At 39.4% G+C, this 19299-nt stretch overlaps 2 protein-coding genes across 2 annotated transcripts in view; one reads left to right on the plus strand and one right to left on the minus strand.

Annotated features, from left to right (window-relative positions):
• Positions 1 to 1180: 1180 nt before the first annotated feature.
• tsnaxip1 (translin-associated factor X interacting protein 1) lies at positions 1181 to 15825 on the minus strand. The gene is made up of 11 exons (XM_075470713.1): positions 15371 to 15825; positions 13655 to 13716; positions 13462 to 13564; positions 8839 to 8979; positions 8663 to 8756; positions 6322 to 6518; positions 6048 to 6183; positions 4589 to 4755; positions 4407 to 4520; positions 4256 to 4317; positions 1181 to 3189 (listed from the first exon to the last, which is right to left on the minus strand). The coding sequence occupies exons 2-11, from the start codon at positions 13708 to 13710 to the stop codon at positions 3093 to 3095; spliced, it is 1167 nt and encodes a 388-aa protein (XP_075326828.1). The 5' UTR covers positions 13711 to 13716; positions 15371 to 15825; the 3' UTR covers positions 1181 to 3092.
• ranbp10 (RAN binding protein 10) overlaps positions 15562 to 19299 on the plus strand; it is a 61837-nt gene continuing 58099 nt past the window's right edge. Inside the window, exon 1 of the mRNA XM_075470714.1 lies at positions 15562 to 15782. Coding sequence (XP_075326829.1) covers positions 15584 to 15782 — 199 coding nt within the window. The 5' untranslated portion in view covers positions 15562 to 15583. The remainder of the gene's footprint in view (positions 15783 to 19299) is intronic.

Here is a 19299-nt window from a genome sequence, read left to right on the forward strand (position 1 = left end):
TTAAACCAAACTGAATCTTAATTATATTTGTAAAAGGTTTTCTTTGTAGCTAACACCTGATTCACCAGACACATTCAGCCCGTTTTGATGCTAGTGCAGAAAATGTTGACGTATTCTTGTGGAATGACAACTAAAGTGATCATAAACATCTTGATTTTGAAGTTACAAAGTTCCTTTCCAAAGTACAGCTCGAGTCCTTCTCTTCTCAGCCCTCCCTCGTCACTTCAGGTGTTCCCCAGGGCTCCGTCCCGGGGCCCCTCCTCTTCATCATCTACCTCCTCCCACTTGGCAATATCTTTAGAAAATTTGGTATACATTTCCACTGCTTCGCGGATGACACCCAGCTCTATCTGTCCAGTAAACCTGACACCACTCTCCCTCCCTCCTCCCTCACCCACTGCCTCTCTTCTTAAACTCAACGGTGATGAACTCCTCCTTGTTGACACAACTGGCTCCCGGTCAAATTCAGAATTACTTTGAAAACCAAGGCCATCCACAATCTCGCCACCCCATATCTGTCTGATCTCCTCTCCATTGTCATCCTCTCGCTCCCTCAGGTCTTCCTCCTCCCTCCATCTCTCTGTGCCCTCAGCACCATGGCGAGCAGAGCTCCAACTCTGGAACTCACTCCCACCAAACACCCGCAACATTGACTCTTTACCCCACTTCAAATCAAAACTCAAAACCCATCTGTTTAAAACTGCATTCTCCCTCTAGCCTCATTTTAACTTGTGTCATTTCATTTATTGTGCTTTATAATGTGATGTAAAGTGTCCTTGAGTGTTAAGAAAAGCACTTTAAAAAAATAAAATGTATTATTATTATTATTAGGGCTGGGCAACGATTAAAATTCTTAGTCTAATTAATCACATGATTTCCCCAATTAATCACGATTAATCGCATCTGTACGCAAAATCCAAAAATGAATCCAAAAGTAGTGTATAGCTTTTAGCATTTAGTTTTATTTTAAATGTGCTGCCATATGAATGAAAGTGCTGAGTTTTACAAAATAAAAGCCTGTGAGCAACAGACTTTTACAAAATAAAATAAATAATAAAACCTGCGTTAATGCGCGATAAAATATTTATCGGCGTTAAATAATTAACGAGTTAACGCGATAATAACGAGTTAACTCGCCTATTATTTCATCAGAAAACTCTTTTATTATTTTATTGGCTTTATCTTTTACAAAGGTTCTATGCCAAAACATCAAAATAAGTCAGGATGGCCGGTAAAGCCTGTTCCAATTAATAAGAAAAAATACACCTTCATCATGGATGTTATCGAGCTACAGTCACAGTTTATCTTTATCAGAGAACCTGCAGTTTCAGGACTTTATAGTCTTCTATTTGATCAAAATTCACTCTCACACCGTCACATCCGAGCAGAGGTTGGAGAACCCAAATGGAGACTCTCAGGTGAGGGGCGAGGGATAAGAACTGAATGGGCTTTAATTTCCAACTGACCCTAGCATAAGCAAAGGCACCGCAGACAAAGAACATCCACAAATGGACGTTAGAAAAACACAAAACAGGGCAGGACAAAAACAGAAGGTCTGACATGGGGGGGAAAAAACAAAGACAACGACTCAGCACTGAACAAAGGAAACCTGGTAGTAGATATACACTGATGGGCACAAATCTGGTCAAACGAGAAGAGGAAACAAAACTCAACAAGATGCACAAGCTGTGTTTCTGCTTCTTTTATCTGGTTTATTTTGATGTTTTATAGCACATGGAGTACATTATGGACTACCTTTGGAAATCAAACTGATTTAATTTCATAAAACAGCTACAGCTTCTGCTGTCTGCTCATTTATTTCCAGGAGGTCCAGGTCCAGCAGCGGTTAAACACAAAAATATCAGAATGCATTTCACCGTCAGGGTGATTTTTATTCGGAGTTCAGCTCCACAGAAAATGTTTAGGGAATATCTGGCAAGGTTCTGGCAACTCTAATTCTAACAACCCCAACAGAAAAAGACTGGAGGACTGTTTAAAACACGATGTAAACTGGCATTTAAAGATTACTGTGCATGTCCCAAAGCTTTGAATTCATTTCATTCACAGGAAAAACATTAAACTTTGCAGTCTTAATCACTTCCAACAGTCCAAAGGAGTTTCATGGTCTGATTTATAGACTGATTTCTGTTTTAAAGATATTTAAACATGATCCTTGAACCTGTAAAATGTCCACAACAGTCAGCCATCAGCCAGCTAAACCAGAATTTTAAATAGTTGCCCCTCGTGTTTTATGGTCCTATCGTGCTTTTACCCCCCTTTCCAGTGTTGGCCCTGTACGTGTGTGATTGTGTTTCAATGTCTGTAAGTTTTTAATGTTTTATCTGCCAACAAATTTACCCCCAGGGGACAATAAAGATGAAGTTGAAGTTGAAGACTGGAGAATGTGTCCAAAGCTGAGTGTGTCATGTGTGAAGCGTAGTTTATATTGAATACGAATGTGTGACTTAAATGGGTTCATGGGTTAAATAAATTAAATGATTGAATAAAAATGACTTTATGTTCACAATTTATTTCGAGGTCAAAACAACGCTCAAAAGAGACCCGGATGGATATGAATAAAACCGATTCAATCTGAATTAAAGGGAAAAGATTTTCTCGTGTTGTGATAAGTTGCACTTGTCACGACAGCCCGAATCCACTCCTCAACATTTCTCGTGTTCAGTCCAGTGAGCTGAAAGACTTGCAGTTTCTCTAAGAAATCCACCGTAACCTCAGAAAAATGGAGCTCAGCTGCATTTTCCCTGTGTTACTACTCCAGAGCCCCGTGGAAATGTTGGAAAATCATATTGTCCCTACATTTGATTTAATAACTGAGCTCCCATTTTTCAGCTTTCTCAAAATAAAGCCTATGGTATCCGTCACTGGATTGAACGTGGGTTACAGGTGTGAGGATTTCAATCAGATCTGTTAACAGGAGAGAAAGCTGCCTTCTGATTTAACACAGAGGAAATAATGTGCTTTGGTGCTTTGGTAAATGTGCACGTCGGGGACCAGAATGGCTGCAGATGTTAGCTGAGCATCACATTTTGGATTGGAGGCGGAGGCTTCTTTCTGCTTCACGGTGGAGTCTCTCAGAGGATACCGTCACTGCTGCCGTCTGCTTCAGATTCAGCCACAGTCACATCTGTTTCTGCATCAGACTCTGCCGTCTCTGGGTCCTTCCTACATCTAAAACACACAAACATGACACCAGACACCGAGAAACCTGATCGGACACCTCATGAAAAAGTGGTCCTACAGATTCTAAATGCTGTTTAAATTAGTGCTGGGCGAGTTAACTCGTTATTATCGCGTTAACTCGTTAATTATTTAACACCGATAAATATTTTATCGCGCATTAGCGTTGGTTTTATTATTTATTTTATTATTGTAAAAGTCTGTTGCTCACAGGCTTTTATTTTGTAAAAGTCTTACTCACAGGCTTTTATTTTGTAAAAGTCTGTTACTAACAGGGTTTTATTTTGTAAAAGTCTGTTGCTCACAGGCTTTTATTTTGTAAAAGTCTGTTGCTCACAGGCTTTTATTTTGTAAAAGTCTTACTCACAGGCTTTTATTTTGTAAAAGTCTGTTGCTCACAGGCTTTTATTTTGTAAAAGTCTTACTCACAGGCTTTTATTCTGTAAAAGTCTGTTGCTCACAGGCTTTTATTATTGTAAAAGTCTGTTGCTCACAGGCTTTTATTTTGTAAAAGTCTGCTGCTGTCTGCTGTGGAACAGGAAAAGAAAGTAATCGGCGGATCCACCAAACATGGAGAAGGGTACGGAACTTTTACTCGGCCATTTTCATTTTAAAGTTCTTCCAGACGGCGGAGTCGACAGAACCAAAGTCATCTGTAAACTCTGCCAAGTTGAATTGTCTTCTCAGCGTAGTAGTTCCAGTCTAAAATATCACTTAAAGGCAAAACACACAACTGATAGCAGCAAGTCATTCAAGGAAACAGACAGTGGAGCGAGGCTTCTACATAAAAACTACAGAAAGATGCTGATGTTAAAAGTGTGTTTGCACAACAAATGTTATGGCACTTTCATTCATATGGCAGCACATTTAAAATAAAGCTAAATGCTAAAAGCTATACACTACTTTTGGATTCATTTTTGGATTTTACGTGCAAATGCGATTAATCGTGATTAATCAGGGAAATCATGTGATTAATTAGATTAAACATTTTAATCGTTGCCCAGCCCTAGTTTAAAGTTCTATAATCCTAAAAGACTCCAGCAGTGTGTGTTATCACCTGAACTCCTGGAGCGTCAGCGGGCTGCACTCGCTTTGCCCTCCAGACATGCCCTCCTCCGTCTGAAAGGGAGCAAACTGCTGATTTATGAAAACTTCCCATGATGCATGTTTGCATGATTCTTCTTCACGGTAGATACGACATCCAGTACCTGCACAGTGGCTGAAATGAGGGTCTTCTCCTGCACGCTGCCTCTGTTGTAGACCTCCAGCAGGGTGTCATAATCCCCCTTCAGCTGATCAAAGTCGCCCTGCAGCGTCTTCAACTGGACAAAACAGACCCAGCCGATGAGGATCGCGGTGAATGAGCGACGTGTGTGTCTGCATGAAATACCTGCAGCAGAGTCTGTCTGTGGGTTCGTTCCAGGTTGTCCCAGTCCCGTCGTGGAACAACATCCCAGAACTCCGCCTTCATCCCGTTGAGCTGCTCCTGGGTTTTACTCAGGTCTTCCCGACACACTTTCAGAGCGAGCTGCAGCTCCACAGAGTCCCTACAGTCTTCTATGAAGCCAACACAAGAGTGGGACAGAACCTTATTGCTGTGGAATACTGAGCCACCAGCTCACCTTCCATAGGGATATTTATAGAAATATTCACATTTTAGGAATTAAGCTTTTATGCTAATACAAATTCCTGTTGGCTGTTGCTTCTAACTTGTGGTATAAATAATTTAATTTACTGTAATTTACATTTATTCAAGTACACATCCCAAAGTTATGCGATCAAGTATTTGACATACTGGTAAAATGATGAGTCATATTAAAGGGATAGTTCACCTCTTCTGACATGAAGCTGTGTAACATCCCATATCAGCAGCATCATTTCTGAACATCTTCTTACCCCCTGCTGCGTCCTGTGAGCAGAGTTCCAGCCTCGTTTTGGTGTTGATGAAGGTAGTCCGGCTAGTTGGCTGGGGTTTAAAAAATAAAGCGTTTTGTTTCTCAAAACAATATGCGTTCAAAAGAGTAATACACACTAGAAAAAATGCCCCTCCAAAAATAAGTAAAAAAACAACAAATACAAGACGTTTTTGCTTGAAATAAGCAAAAAAATCTGCCAATGGAACTAGTGAAAATCGGCTTGTCAAGATTTCTTGAAATAAAATGTGATATTTAGGACTTTTGAGTTAAAAGTGATCTTGAAATTAGCTTAAAAACCTCTTCAAATGTCAAAAAAAGTTTGTTTCATATGATATGTGACTCAAAAGAATTTGTTTTCAAGACTTTTTCATTTAACAAGATATTCCAGATGTATTGTCTTCAAACAAGTCCCTATATCTGGCTGAAATGGTGCTTGTTAGGCAGTTGTGTCTTATATTAAGTGTAATGAGATATTTTGACTAGAAATGAGACAAATATACTTGGTAAGGTTTTTTTCCAGTGCATTTGCATCACAAAATGGTTCTCCAGGAAAGAGTCAGACCTCACAATCGCTTGGCTCTATTTTCTCTCCCTTTGTATCATTGTGGCCAAGCAATTGTGAGGTCTGACTTTTTCCTGGAGAACGATTTTGTGATGCAAATGTATTACTCTGTTGAACGCATATTGTTCTGAGAAGCAAAACGCTTTATTTTTTAAACCCCAGCCAACTAGCCGGACTACCTTCATCAACACCAAAACGAGGCTGGAACTCTGCTCACAGGACGCAGCAGGGGGTAAGAAGATGTTCATAAGTGATGTTGCTGATATGGGATCTCATACAGCTTCATGTCAACAGAGGCGTACTATCCCTTTAACATATTTACAGTTTTGGGCAGCAGTGAATGATTCTTTGCCTCACAGAGGCGGCTGTACCTGTGTCTGCGGGGCGGCCCCCCATCATAGAGCCCCCCGTCAGGTCATTGAGCTGCCAAATCAGCAGCCTGCGGGCGTCTCGCTCCTCCCTGTACTGCAGATACTGGTCGGACAGTTCTGACTGCAGGTGCTCCACCTTCAGAGGAATGACAGATAAGGAGCTGACGCAAGATAATTACAAACTACCAGCTTTGCTATCTGAACCGAGCCGAAAACAACGCGTGCTTTGGACATTTTCTGGCATTCGGCTTTAAACGGCGGGTACAACATGTACCGCCGTCTGCGTGGCCTTTTCTTTCTTCCTCGTGGCCTCGACGTCCTTCTGCAGCTGTTGCTTCTCCCGTTTCAAGGTCTCAATCTCGGTCCGCTCCTCTCCCCATCGTGCCCGAATCTTTCTGTCACATTCCTCGGTCAGCAGCCTCAGGTGGGACCGCAGTGGCCCCAATTCTCTGATTTCATCCTGCTGCTGAGCTGAAAAAAGAAAAAAAATCAATAAAGAAAGAAAATGTTGTGAAACTAACAGGGTTGAAAGAGTTCATAGTCAATTACAAGATGGATACAGAAGCCCAACAGGAGAATTTATCGTGTTAAAAATGAAAGGTTTACTGAAAAAGTCTCCAGAAAAGTTGGGATATCCGTCATTTGTTTGAACCTTTATTCAACAGAAAGTTCAAATAAACCGATTTCATTATATTTAGAATATATAACCACATTTAATAAATGATGCAGCAGCACATTTGATGTTTCACTAAACATTTCATTCCATCAGCTTCCTTTAACGACACTTTTTAACGCTTTGGGAACTGGGAATCCGGGTCCATGCCTGTTGAATCCCATATTCCAGCTGCTCAGCAGTCCCTGGTTGTTGTTGTCTGGTTCTCCTCTTCATGATGATCTGTACATGTTCAGCAGGAGACGGATGTGGACAGATGTGGACAGATGTGGACAGATGTGGACAGATGTGGACAGATGTGGACTGCAGGCAGGCCGGTGGAGCTTACACCCTCTGAGGCTGTGTTCGAAACCGCATACTTCTCCTACTACTCATACTAACTTTCTGAGTTAGTATGCGAGTTTGAGTAAGCGAGAAGTTCCCGGATGCATACTAGATTCTCTGAAATGTTGGGTATGCATCATGAGGTCACCACTCATACTCAAACTACCCAAGATGCAACGTAACGTGACGTCGCCGATCGTCATTTCCTGTCAAAACGGCAGTTTCAAGCTAGCTACAACGAGGGTAGGTTCACTTCCTGTTTTCAAAACAAAAGCACCAATTGTATGGTAATGGCTTTCCCTATGATAAAAGGCAACGGGTATTTTATTTTGTGAAAATAACCGGAAGTGCGTTGCTCACTGCAGCTAGCTTTAGTAGCGCCGAATTCGTGGGACCAAAATTGTAAATAGCCGGTATTTTGTCAGGTTTTCAACACGTTGGGGATCTAAACGACTACTTTCTCTCCTGAAAATGTTTCAAATGTTGCTAAAGTTTACAGAGTTTAGAGCTTAAGAGAAATCAGCTTCAGGCCGGCTGATTTCGGCTCGGGCAGGAGCCAAATGCATTGTGGGTAAACGCTCTGCATACTGTCTGATTGATGAGTATGCAGTCTGTAGTATGCAGTATGTAGTATGGAAGTATGCAGTATGCAGTATGTAGTATGGAAGTATGCAGTATGCAGTATGTAGTATGCAGTATGTAGTATGCAGTATGCAGTATGCAGTACGTAGTATGCAGTATGCAGTATGTAGTATGCAGTATGCAGTATGCAGTATGTAGTATGGAAGTATGCAGTATGTAGTATGTAGTATGTAGTATGCAGTATGTAGTATGCAGTATGCAGTATGCAGTATGTAGTATGCAGTATGCAGTATGTAGTATGCAGTATGCAGTATGTAGTATGTAGTATGTAGTATGCAGTATGTAGTATGCAGTATGCAGTATGTAGTATGCAGTATTCAGTATGGAAGTATGCAGTATGCAGTATGTAGTATGTAGTATGTAGTATGCAGTATGTAGTATGTAGTATGCAGTATGTAGTATGTAGTATGCAGTATGTAGTATGTAGTATGTAGTATGCAGTATGTAGTATGCAGTATGCAGTATGCAGTATGTAGTATGCAGTATGTAGTATGCAGTATGTAGTATGCAGTATGCAGTATGCAGTATGTAGTATGTAGTATGCAGTATGCAGTATGTAGTATGTAGTATGTAGTATGCAGTATGTAGTATGCAGTATGCAGTATGTAGTATGCAGTATTCAGTATGGAAGTATGCAGTATGCAGTATGTAGTATGTAGTATGCAGTATGCAGTATGTAGTATGTAGTATGCAGTATGTAGTATGCAGTATGCAGTATGCAGTAAGTAACTTATTGATGATTCTCTGATGGAGTTTGGTCCAAAGTGGTCAAACAAAGTGACCCTCACCTGTTAAAACTCTTCCAGAATGATATAATTCAATGAAATTGTCTGACTTTTTTCATGCTGTATTGCTGCTATAAAATTCTACATTTGTTCATATGTTCCAGCAACAATGAAGTTGGTTAAATAAATGGTTTCAGAACTCTTTCAGACTTTTTGAGGGTTTTGTATCAACACAGTTTGAACATACCGACCTAAAGTGTTTTCATATTCTGTTCTGATGGCGCAGAGGAGAGGTCGGTAGGTTCTGAATGCGCCGATGAAACAACCGAAGGCGCTGCGGTAGACCTGCGGTATTTAAAGAAATGAAAGGAGTCAAACTCTGTGTGCCGATACTTCTTCTGGCTGATCATAAAGAGAAACACGGCACCTGTAGTTTCATCTCCTGAAACTTCGGCTCATGTGGGCTGATGGCACGCAGCTCCTTCTTCACATACGTCTCCAGCTGCACCAGGAGTTGAGGTTTTCTCCCTGAGTTTGCATACATGTGACTAACTCCAGTCCAGCACAGCTGCAGGTTTATCACACACACACACACACACACACACACACACACACACACACACACACACACACACACACACACACACACTATCATGACGCCTACTTATCAGTGTCTCTGGGAGAGGGAAGTGTTCACGTTAACAAAAGTAAATGTATGAATATCAAGTTAACGGTCACTCAGATGAAAGTACAAATGATCATTGTAAATCATTACACTCTTTTAGCAGATTGCTACAACAATACTCCTGAACTAATTGCCATTTTGATTATGGTTTATGTATATATAAACATAGAAATGTCTTGGTAGAAGATGTGAGACAGGCCTCAACTCTGACAATGTTTAAATCCAGGCTGAAAACAGTTCTATTTAGCTGTGCATATGACACCTGAAAGTATTTTATCTGCACTCTTCACTTTTAAATTAATTAATTAATGATTATTTTAAATGTTTTTTTAAATTTTTATTATTATAATTATTATTTTTTAATTTTTATTATTTAATTTTTATTTCTTTTTAATGATTTTATTGCCTTCTTGTGATTTTATGTAGCTGTGAAGTACTTTGAATTGCCTTGTGTATGAATTGTGCTCTATAAATAAAATTGCCTTGCCTTGCCTTCTAAAACTTCATCAAATATTCAGAAACCACAATGTGAAACCTTCACAAAGCTTAATTAAAACATACAGTCCTGTGAAAGTATCATTTATTTATATATATGCCAGGAAAACGGGGAAAAATGAACAGTTACTCAATGAAGCATGACAAAATATAAATATAAATACAGTTTATAAGGTAAAAAACAGAGTTTGTTCAGTTCTAAAGTGAATATCTGCTCTGAGGTAGTAATGAAATGAAAACACGTCTGTCTCTCTTCTTTGTTTGGCGCATGCATTTTCATCTTGTAAATCAATGTGACTGATCCAGTTGGTAATTTCCTCCTGCAGATAATGTCAGCTGGAAACCCTCGGAGCCAGGAAGTTGCAATAATGCTTCACCACAAATATTTGTCACAGAAGAGAGAAAAAATACAATTTTCCTGCCATACAACAATCAAGAAATGATCTACAGTACTCTGCAAAAGTCTTAAGCCACTCATATGTTTTTTTTTAATTATCTGTATATATTGCCATTTATTCTGTAATTCTGAGCAGCTTTAAAGTGAATATCTGCTCTGAGCTGCTTTCTCCTCCAGCACAGCCTGAACCCTCTCAGACGAGCTTTCTGTCCTTTCTTTAAGGAGTCTTCAGGAATAGTTCTCCAGGCTTCTTGAAGGACATCCCAAAGCTCTTCTTTGGATGTGGGCTGCCTTTTGTTGCGTTCTCTGCCAACATGATCCCACACTGCTTCAGTAATGTTGAGCTCCGGGCTCTGGGGAGGATTCATCCCTCCATCAGACCTGCTGCCACTGATTTTCAGCCCACTTCTTGTGTCCTTTGGCACAGCTCAGCCTTTTCTCCCTGTTTCCCTTCCTTAAGAACGGCTTCCTGACAGCCACCCTTCCATGGAGCCCATTTCTGATGAGGCTTGGGCCAACAGCAGATGGATCAGCTGAAGGTCCAGATGCATCTCTCAGCTCCTGTGTCAGGTCTTTGCTGGATGTTTTCCTCTTTCTTAAGGACATCACTTTCAGATCCTGTTCATCTGCTGTAGATAGTTCTTTAGGCCTGACACTTCTTCTTCTGTCCTCCACTTGTCCAGTTTCCTCAAATGTTTTAAGGACACACTGCACACCATGCTGAGATATGCCAAGTTTTCAGCTAACAGCTCTTTGGGAATCACCTTGTTGCTGCAGAAATCCTGTTTTCTGTCTGTCACACTGTGTTATCTTTGCTGTTTTTCACACATGCAGCTAAAGAAATGGGAACAAATCTTAATTCCAGTCTAAAACCCACAAAGAGCTTCTAGATTATTCATTTCTGGTGGCATAAAGCAGTTTAATCATGTAATTTATATTAATTGTTCCATAATTAGTCATTAGATTATATCTCATATTCCTTTTTTAAGCTTTAAATTGAATCTTATTTACTTTTTCTTGATGTTGAATAACATATAATTCTTATTATTGTCTGTTATTTTCCTACTTTTCTACTTTTAGACGTGATAACATTCCTTTTTTTGGGATTAGGATTTTTTTTAAACTGAATTTCTTATATTAATTTGACTCTTTTGGTAACTGAAAGCAGTTTTAACATAAAAAAGTTGAAACTATGAAGCAGTTTTTCACAGATGCAGCTAAAGAAATGGGAACAAATGATGTGTCTCTCTGACAGGCTGCTGGGAACAAAGTGCCTAAAGATCCAGTTTAAAACGGCTTCTTTGCTAAGTTGTCTGTTCTGTGTGGACACAACACTGGTTCATCCCTTGAGTTAGGAGCCTTTTTCCTGCCTGAGTGGTTCAAGAACTGGACAGAAAATGAGTGAAAAAGCAGAAAATGTCCAAAGAAAAACTCTGAAAGAGCTTCATAAGGGAATCTAGCTCTTTGGGAATCACCTTGTTGCTGCAGAAATCCTTGTTTCTGTCTGTCAAACTGTGTTATCTTTGCTGTTTTTTTGTGATTGCAACAACAAACTTGCTTCCCTTTTAGGAAAATGAAAATCTATTACAGTGTGTTAGAGATTAAACTGGTTGAAATGAGCAAAAAAGACACTATCGCCACTACTTTTATCCCTCTCACAGTACAATATGCCACCAGGGGAACTACAGATCCGCTCAAATAAGAATGCAAAAACTTACAATATAATCACTAAAATAAATAAAAGTATCGAATGTAGCAAAATTGTACACAAAAGTAAATAAGATAATAAGCTACACGATGATCAGTATTATCATGTCAACACAAATAATCGAAATAATGTTTTTGCAACTAAAAAAAGGTTAATCTAAATCAAAAGATTCCAATTTTCATCTTGAAATCTGGCATTTAATTAAGACCCCTGAATGACCCAAAAGTGCCTAAAGATACCATTTAAACAGGTTCTTTGCCATCTGTTATATGTACTGAAAAAAGTGACTTTTTGGTGAAGTAAACTCTATTAGAGTAATTTTTAAGATTTGTATTTTTAAGATTCAGTAAGAACTCTTAACTAAAATTAAACATTTTATGAACGTAATACATGAATTATGGGGGAAGAGTAAGCTTTACTTAGGCTTCCTCATACAATTTAAATGTTTAATAGTTGTATGTACATAAACCTAGAAATACTACATAAACTTTACTCTGAAAGTGTATCGTTAAAATCTACTAAGTTACTTCATAACAGCAAATACTACAGATATATAAGATTTTGAGTAAAATGATGTTCCTGCCTATAAAATAAGTTTACTTAATTTGTTTAAATAAATATAACTTAAAACTTAGACGTAATTAAGTAAATGTTACTTAATATTTTCAAAACTGTTATGTTTTATGGTGAGTAAAATTTACTTGATACTGGCAAGTGAGTGTTACTGGATATTGCAGCATTAAATATTACTTAAATCATTTAATGCAAGGTTTTGTTTTAAGTAAATCTTATGAGTTGTTTTTTTCAGTGTGTCTGTTATCTGATGCTATGCTTGAATGGTTCATAGGTCAGAGTTACGTGGAGTTAACTGGACCGAAAACGAGTGAAAAAGCAGCCAAAGAAAAGCTTTGAAAGACCTTGAAAACCGGGAAACTACCGCATCAACTTTCATTTGGCAAACATCTGTAAATGCTCGAGTTATCAATTCACCACAAGCAGAGCCGGCCCAAGGCATATGCCAACTACGCGGTCGCTTAGGGCCCCCACGCCACCAGGGGGCCCCAGAGAGCACCGAGACGTTGTGATAAAAAAGTAAATATATACATGAAATTAAAATAACATTGAATAATTTAAAAGAAAGTGTATTACACCAGAATTTTTATTTTATTTTGACAAAATACTAATACTAGGTTAATTTATGCCTCCTGTTGGCTGCCGCCACCGTTGGGCAAAATTATTTAAGTATTGTATTTATTATTTAAGTATTTAATTTTGATTACAACTTTATTTTTCTGTAAGATAATGTGAATGTCATTTGATTCTATTTTGGATTTGGATTTTGAACATTTTGCACACCATTGCACATCTGAAAGAAATTAAACTATTTAATGTGTTTACTATAAATGCAGTCTCCAGCCTGCTGATGTTACTTTCAAATAGTTGAATTAATTAGCCATACTTATACATCACTCTTTATGTAGAAGTTATTTAAACCATATTTATGAGTTTGCTATCCCTTTAAGGTTAAAAACAAGAATGACACCTGTATAATGTAAGATGATTACAAATAATGCTAATGATCGTGGGTCCGTTACACACATAACAGTGTAGCCTATGGAATAATGAGGCATCTGGAGCTGAGGTGATGGTAGGGGGGCCCCAAATGAAATTCTGCTTAAGGCCCAATAAAGGCTTCGGCCGGCCCTGACCACAAGCATGGCTGAAATGACTCCAGGCCGGTTGAACCTGCACCTGCTCTGCTCACCTTTCCCGTGGAACAGGTTGGGACTGAGATATCAGCAGCTCTTTCATCTCTGTCCTCTGTCCTTTGGACGGGGACGTTGTTCAGACTGTGGTCACATGCGAGTCTGAAAGTAATGCAAAACAAACACGGAAGTCACTATCAGAGTCATTTAATGTTCGCTGTACGTCACTGCGTCAGTCCCTTTATAACCCACCTTTGCTTTTGTGACCGTGTTAAAGGTGGAAGTTTGACATCTTTGTTTGGAGACATCTCTTTCTAAAAGAGTTATAAAAGAGTTAAAAAATAATAAAGTACACTCTTGCTTTACTCTCTAACGTTGTTTGCTCCGCTCAGCTCTCGGTTCGACGTTAGCATCGCGGAACGCAGGCGTTGTAGCCCTGTTTCCATGGTGACGGGTGCGGGACTATGAAGGAAGACCCCACGTAGTAGTCCGCGGCGCGCCTAATAAGTTTGTTTGTTGCGAAAATTTTTGTTTTTCATTTTTCTTAAACGGGAAACACCGGCTATTGACTTTGACCAGCGCAAATAGGAAACATGATTTAAACTACTTTATAAACATCGTAAAAATTATTAATTGCAATTTAAGAATATATTCTATAAGATAAATTCAAAGAGGCATCTACCTTAACAATATTTGAACAGATTTGACAGCAGAAAACTTAAATAACTTAATATTAACTTTAACAAACAAATAATCAAATGAATAGAAGTTTGATTATTTCTAATGGTATTTCGTCAGTTTATTATTTTTGAGTATATAGAGCTTTGTAACTATGTTTTGACTTATAATAAATAATGTGTAATATTATTATATCAATATTATAGCTATTATCATTATTATCGCTGTTGTTGCTTTATTGTTTTCCATTTATCTATGATAGTCCTTTAAAATTTCCTTTATGTGCACTTTTGTGTTTTTATGTTGTTGTTATATTATTTTAATTTATTTGTTATTTTCAAAATCCAGCACTTTGGTAGTTGTTTTCTTTGTGAACAAACGACATGTATATTATTATTATTATCACAGTTCTTCGTCTCTCCTCATTAGTATGAATTTCCCTAATAGACAGTAAACATTTTTAAATCCAGGTTAAAAATATTTCTTCTCTCATGTGTCTATGCATGAAATCTGCAGGATATCTTTGAATTTATCTGGACTGTCGCTTTGAATTGTTTTGTACATGATAGATAGATAGATAGATAGATAGATAGATAGATAGATAGATAGATAGATAGATAGATAGATAGATAGATAGATTTATTAACGACTCGTAGTCCAGATCACATAGAAAAACAAACAATTATAAAAGTACATAAAAAGAATATTCATAAAAAAATATATAATAATAATAATAAAAACACTCCTAATCTTTTAGGAGCCAATCATACCAATGCTTCCAATATACAGAAGTATATGTTACTGCACTATATTTAATGTTAGTCAACAGTAGGATAATTCTATCATTAGACTCATTTAGCTGGCAAATAAATTTATACATAAGCTTCCTTAAAACAGCCATTAAAGAGCTGACATGAAATGTGCTACACAAATAAATTTGATTTGATGATAAATATTTACATCAACTGTACAAACTGAGGCAAAATAAAGATAAAATATAATAAAACAAATTAAAACCTTCGATCCTCACGGAGAAAAATGCGTTATTGTTTACTTACACAAGCCTTACACTTTTTCCTTTTATTCGTAATTAACATTGATTTTAATGCTGTAAATTTATTTTCATCCAGCTGGAAAATGAAAATACAGAACGTACTTTAAAATGGAAAGCATTTAAACTACATTTCCGAGCTTCTTTTTCAGGGTGGAAAGCCCTGGTCACACACAGTGACAGCCTTGTAGTCATTTCTAGATATATTAGCATAAAGGCGACTGAACTACAATACCCACACAGCACTTGTTCCAGCCTTCAGTGCATTCTGCTGCTTATCCGGGGATGTCACACCGCTGCTATTTTCTCCCCTCAGCCCTTCTCACTCTCAACCTACAGCTCCAGCGGACTAACACGGGGCTTTGGATGGAAACAAACCGACAGTGAGACGCCAAAAAAAAAAAAAAAACCCAAAGAGGCCGAGAGGGAGAGAAAAAAAAATAAAAATAAAAATGGCAGAGCTCGGCACGGGAAGCCTGCCGTTAGGAGATCCTGCTTTTAATTACCAGGAGCACGAACTGAACGAGCGGCTGAAGCGGCTCTACCCGGCTGTGAACGAGGAAGAGACCCCGCTGCCCCGCTCCTGGAGCCCCAAGGATAAGTACAGCTACATCGGGCTGTCACAGAACAACCTACGGGTCCATTACAAAGGTTAGAGAGCTGGCCGCGTCCCGGATGGGTCACAGCGGCTCAAAATCTGTCACTGCGTTGTTGTTGCGGAGCGGGTCACACACGCATATAAACACACGCACACACACACGCACACAATATGCGATTATGTTGACTGTGTGTATGTGTGTGTGTGCAGCCTGGTAAATCTAGTCTGAGCTGCCTCTGCTGTCCTTGCTTTGTTCAGAGGAATTGCCCCCAAATGGGTGACAGTTGCCCCGCTAAACCCTGTCTGTCAGTAGGTCTTCCTACCAACAAACCACCCGACATGTCACTCTTTTGTTTTGTTTATTGACTGTTTATATTTGTTAGCAGTGAAACTCGCTGCACATCTCATGTTCTCCACAGTTTAGTGCTGGAGGAGTTGGCTCTGCCCAGCGAGCTAACTAATAGTGTTTTAACACACAGCGGCTTTGCTAACACAATGCAAATACAGCAGCAGTTAACTAGCCTTGTAGCTAGCTAGCTAACTAGCTAGCGTAGCTAACCTAGCTAGCGTAGCTAACCTAGCTAGTTTCTTCTGACTCGTATCGCCTTGAAAACAGGAGGCTCCAAGATGGACACGGGCCAAACTTTGTTGTTAACCTTTAACAATGCAGGGCCGACTAGTAGTGGCTAGCGGTCAGTTTTTCACCCACAAACCAAGCGGCAAAAATAGAATAAAACTGTCATTGTTTGTGTTTCTTTTTTTTTTCTCTCGCGTGATTTCAGTTGCTATGTTCTAGAGGTCTTTTCCAGAAATCTTTTTTTTTTTTTTTTTTTTCCCAGCCAGCCTGGAACCAACCGGTCCAGCTCCATTCAGATGTGCGTGTGTGCGCGTAAACAGCGGCTCTCTTCGGGTCCGGTCTCCAGCTGTGACAGAGGAGGCCGCTGCGCAAAAAACATAGGGGCCAGATCTCGTAGTAAATCCGATGTATCGACACAGTCTGGCGTTTCTTTTTAACCGCCTAATTCACTGCTGAAGGCTGTCAGCTGGGCTTTTAGCCTTCAGAACATGCCCACCTCCTCAATCAAAACAAGCTGACATCTATATGTTTAGACGCGTCCTTGCTTGGGTGTTTTCTGTCAGGACAGCCCCCTTGGACAGGATGTAAATAAAACCGACATAAATGCCACTTTGGGGCTGTTTACATCAGCGATACAGGTGGATTATCCAGTGAAAATCAGCTCAGTATTTTCTTAAATCAAGATTCTCCCAGCCGGCTTGAACCCACTGATCCTTGAATGAATAATTGATCGACTCACAGCTGATGGATTGAATATTGGCCCACATTCAACATATTGTGGTATCGGTTTATTATGATTATTCGTGATTATACAGATGACAGCTTGAGTTAACGTTGTTTAATAAGTGTTTTATTCCGTATTCTGTCCAGAATCATCCATTCAACATATTGTGGTGTCGGTTTATTATGATTATTCGTGATTATGCGGATGACAGCTTGAGTTAACGTTGTTTAATAAGTGTTTTATTCCGTATTCTGTCCAGAATCATCCATTTACATCTCACAGCCGTGTGCCGCTGGAACAAAGGGATCAATGGCTAAAGATAAATCATGTCATTTCATGCTGAGATTATGTAGGACATTGAGTCTTTCCGTCTGCAAAAAAAGTGCAGAGATTAAGTGACACAGCGCAATTGTTAAGGGATGACACATTAATAGATCTATTCTGGAGACTGCAGGGTATTTTTTCCTCCTCCTGGTTGCTCCAGCACTTGCTCTGTTACCTCACCCTCGTGGTTTCGATGCTATTTTGACCAGTGTGCCAATTTTTTTCTCTGTTCAAGGCCACACAGTGTCTACCTAAGACCTAATGCAGATTTATATCGCCCGTCTCAGCAGCAACAAGGATACAAATACCATCACTGCAACACAGTTAAACAAATGTGACTTTGCACCAAAATGTTACTGCAAGTTACGGCTGCTATTTAAAAAAACTGAGACCCAGCAAGACTCGTTTATCAGGATGGAAAGCTCATTTAAAGACTCTACAGAGTTGTTTGGTACGGAAGCATATTGCATTCACTTAAAAAAAGAAAAAAAAATCTTTTTTTTTCTGTCTAATTTATTTTTTGGTTTGTTTTTCGGGGTAATTTTTTACCAGAAAAACTGAAAAAATTACCCCAAAAAACAAACCAAAAAATAAATAAATTAGACAGAAAAACAGAGTTTTTTTTAATTTATTTTTTTATTAAGTGAATGCTATACACTTCCGTAGTTTGGGCCCTTTTAAAGTACTAATTTAATTCTAATATGACTGATTATGGCTGCACCCTTAAATACGGCCAACATGTTTAGTGGCTTCATTAGGAAGCATTTAATAGAATTAGGTTGTCTGAGATTTATTCTTATTCTTATTATTACTGCTATTATTATGTTGTTTATTCCTGCTTTAAGGTAGCAAACGCTTCATATTCTTGTTGCACTTGTTAGAAAATATCAATTAAATTCTTTCTCCCCACATCGATTAAACCTCTATGAACGTATTTCTCCTATGGAGCCCCTTGAGTGAGTGAGAAACTAAGTGAACCCCTGATCCAGCAGCTGGTAGCAGCAGTTAGTGGGAAACTAAGTGAACCCCTGATCCAGCAGCTGGTTTCCTGTGGGACGTTCTCAGTCTCTCTCTGGTTGAGGAGGAATCTCGGCCCACTCTTCTCTCCAGCGCTGCTTTAGCTCATTGAGGTTTGCAGCTCTGGTTTCTGCACAGCTCTCTGAAGGTCCCACCACAGCATCTCAGTCAGGCTGAGGTCTTGACTCTGGCTGGACCGTTGCAACACCTTGATTCTTCTCTTCTTGCCACATTCTGCTGTAGATCTGCTGCTGTGTTTGGGATCTTTGTCCTGCTGATGAGCCAGTTTCAGCCCAGCTTCAGCTGTCGGACAGACGGCCTCACATCTGACTCTGGAACACTTTGGTATCCAGAGGAGTTCATGGTGAACTCAATGGCTGCAAGGTGCCCAGGTCCTGTGGGGTGACCTTTAGCCTTTAACATGCTAACTGAGGCCTGCAGCACAGCCCTTTTACAGACAGCCGTTCCGCTTCCTTTTCGCCCCATTATAAAAAATTTGGCTGCAGTTCAGTTGATTTTCTCTGGGGGCGCTGTCGAGCGAGTGCAGAATGACCATTTTCCATAGGGCTGGCGCTAATAACTCGAAAAATGTCCCCGCTAGCGGCTGAAACCTGAAAATAATACTGTGATTTCTGACAGAAGGATGTGGATTTATATCGAAAGTACAATAACCTGGGAGTTATAGCTTTCTGTTTTCTTACAGGTCTGGCATTTGCGAGTCAGTCTCCGCTAGCATCTAGCTAACGGAATCTGAAGAACGCACGGCAGATTACGACCGGCTGCTCTACGGCACTCGTCCACTGTGCCAGAGTGCTAACCTGGTGCCGCTAACAACAACCAAAGCTAAACCAGAGGCTAGTCAGAGAGTATGTAAAAGGGCTGTGCTGAAATCTGTAACTGTTTGAGCTAACACCTCTCTGCTAGCTCA

The sequence above is a fragment of the Odontesthes bonariensis genome, chromosome 7 (assembly GCF_027942865.1).
Source record: "Odontesthes bonariensis isolate fOdoBon6 chromosome 7, fOdoBon6.hap1, whole genome shotgun sequence".
In the NCBI taxonomy this organism is placed as follows: Eukaryota; Metazoa; Chordata; class Actinopteri; order Atheriniformes; family Atherinopsidae; genus Odontesthes; species Odontesthes bonariensis.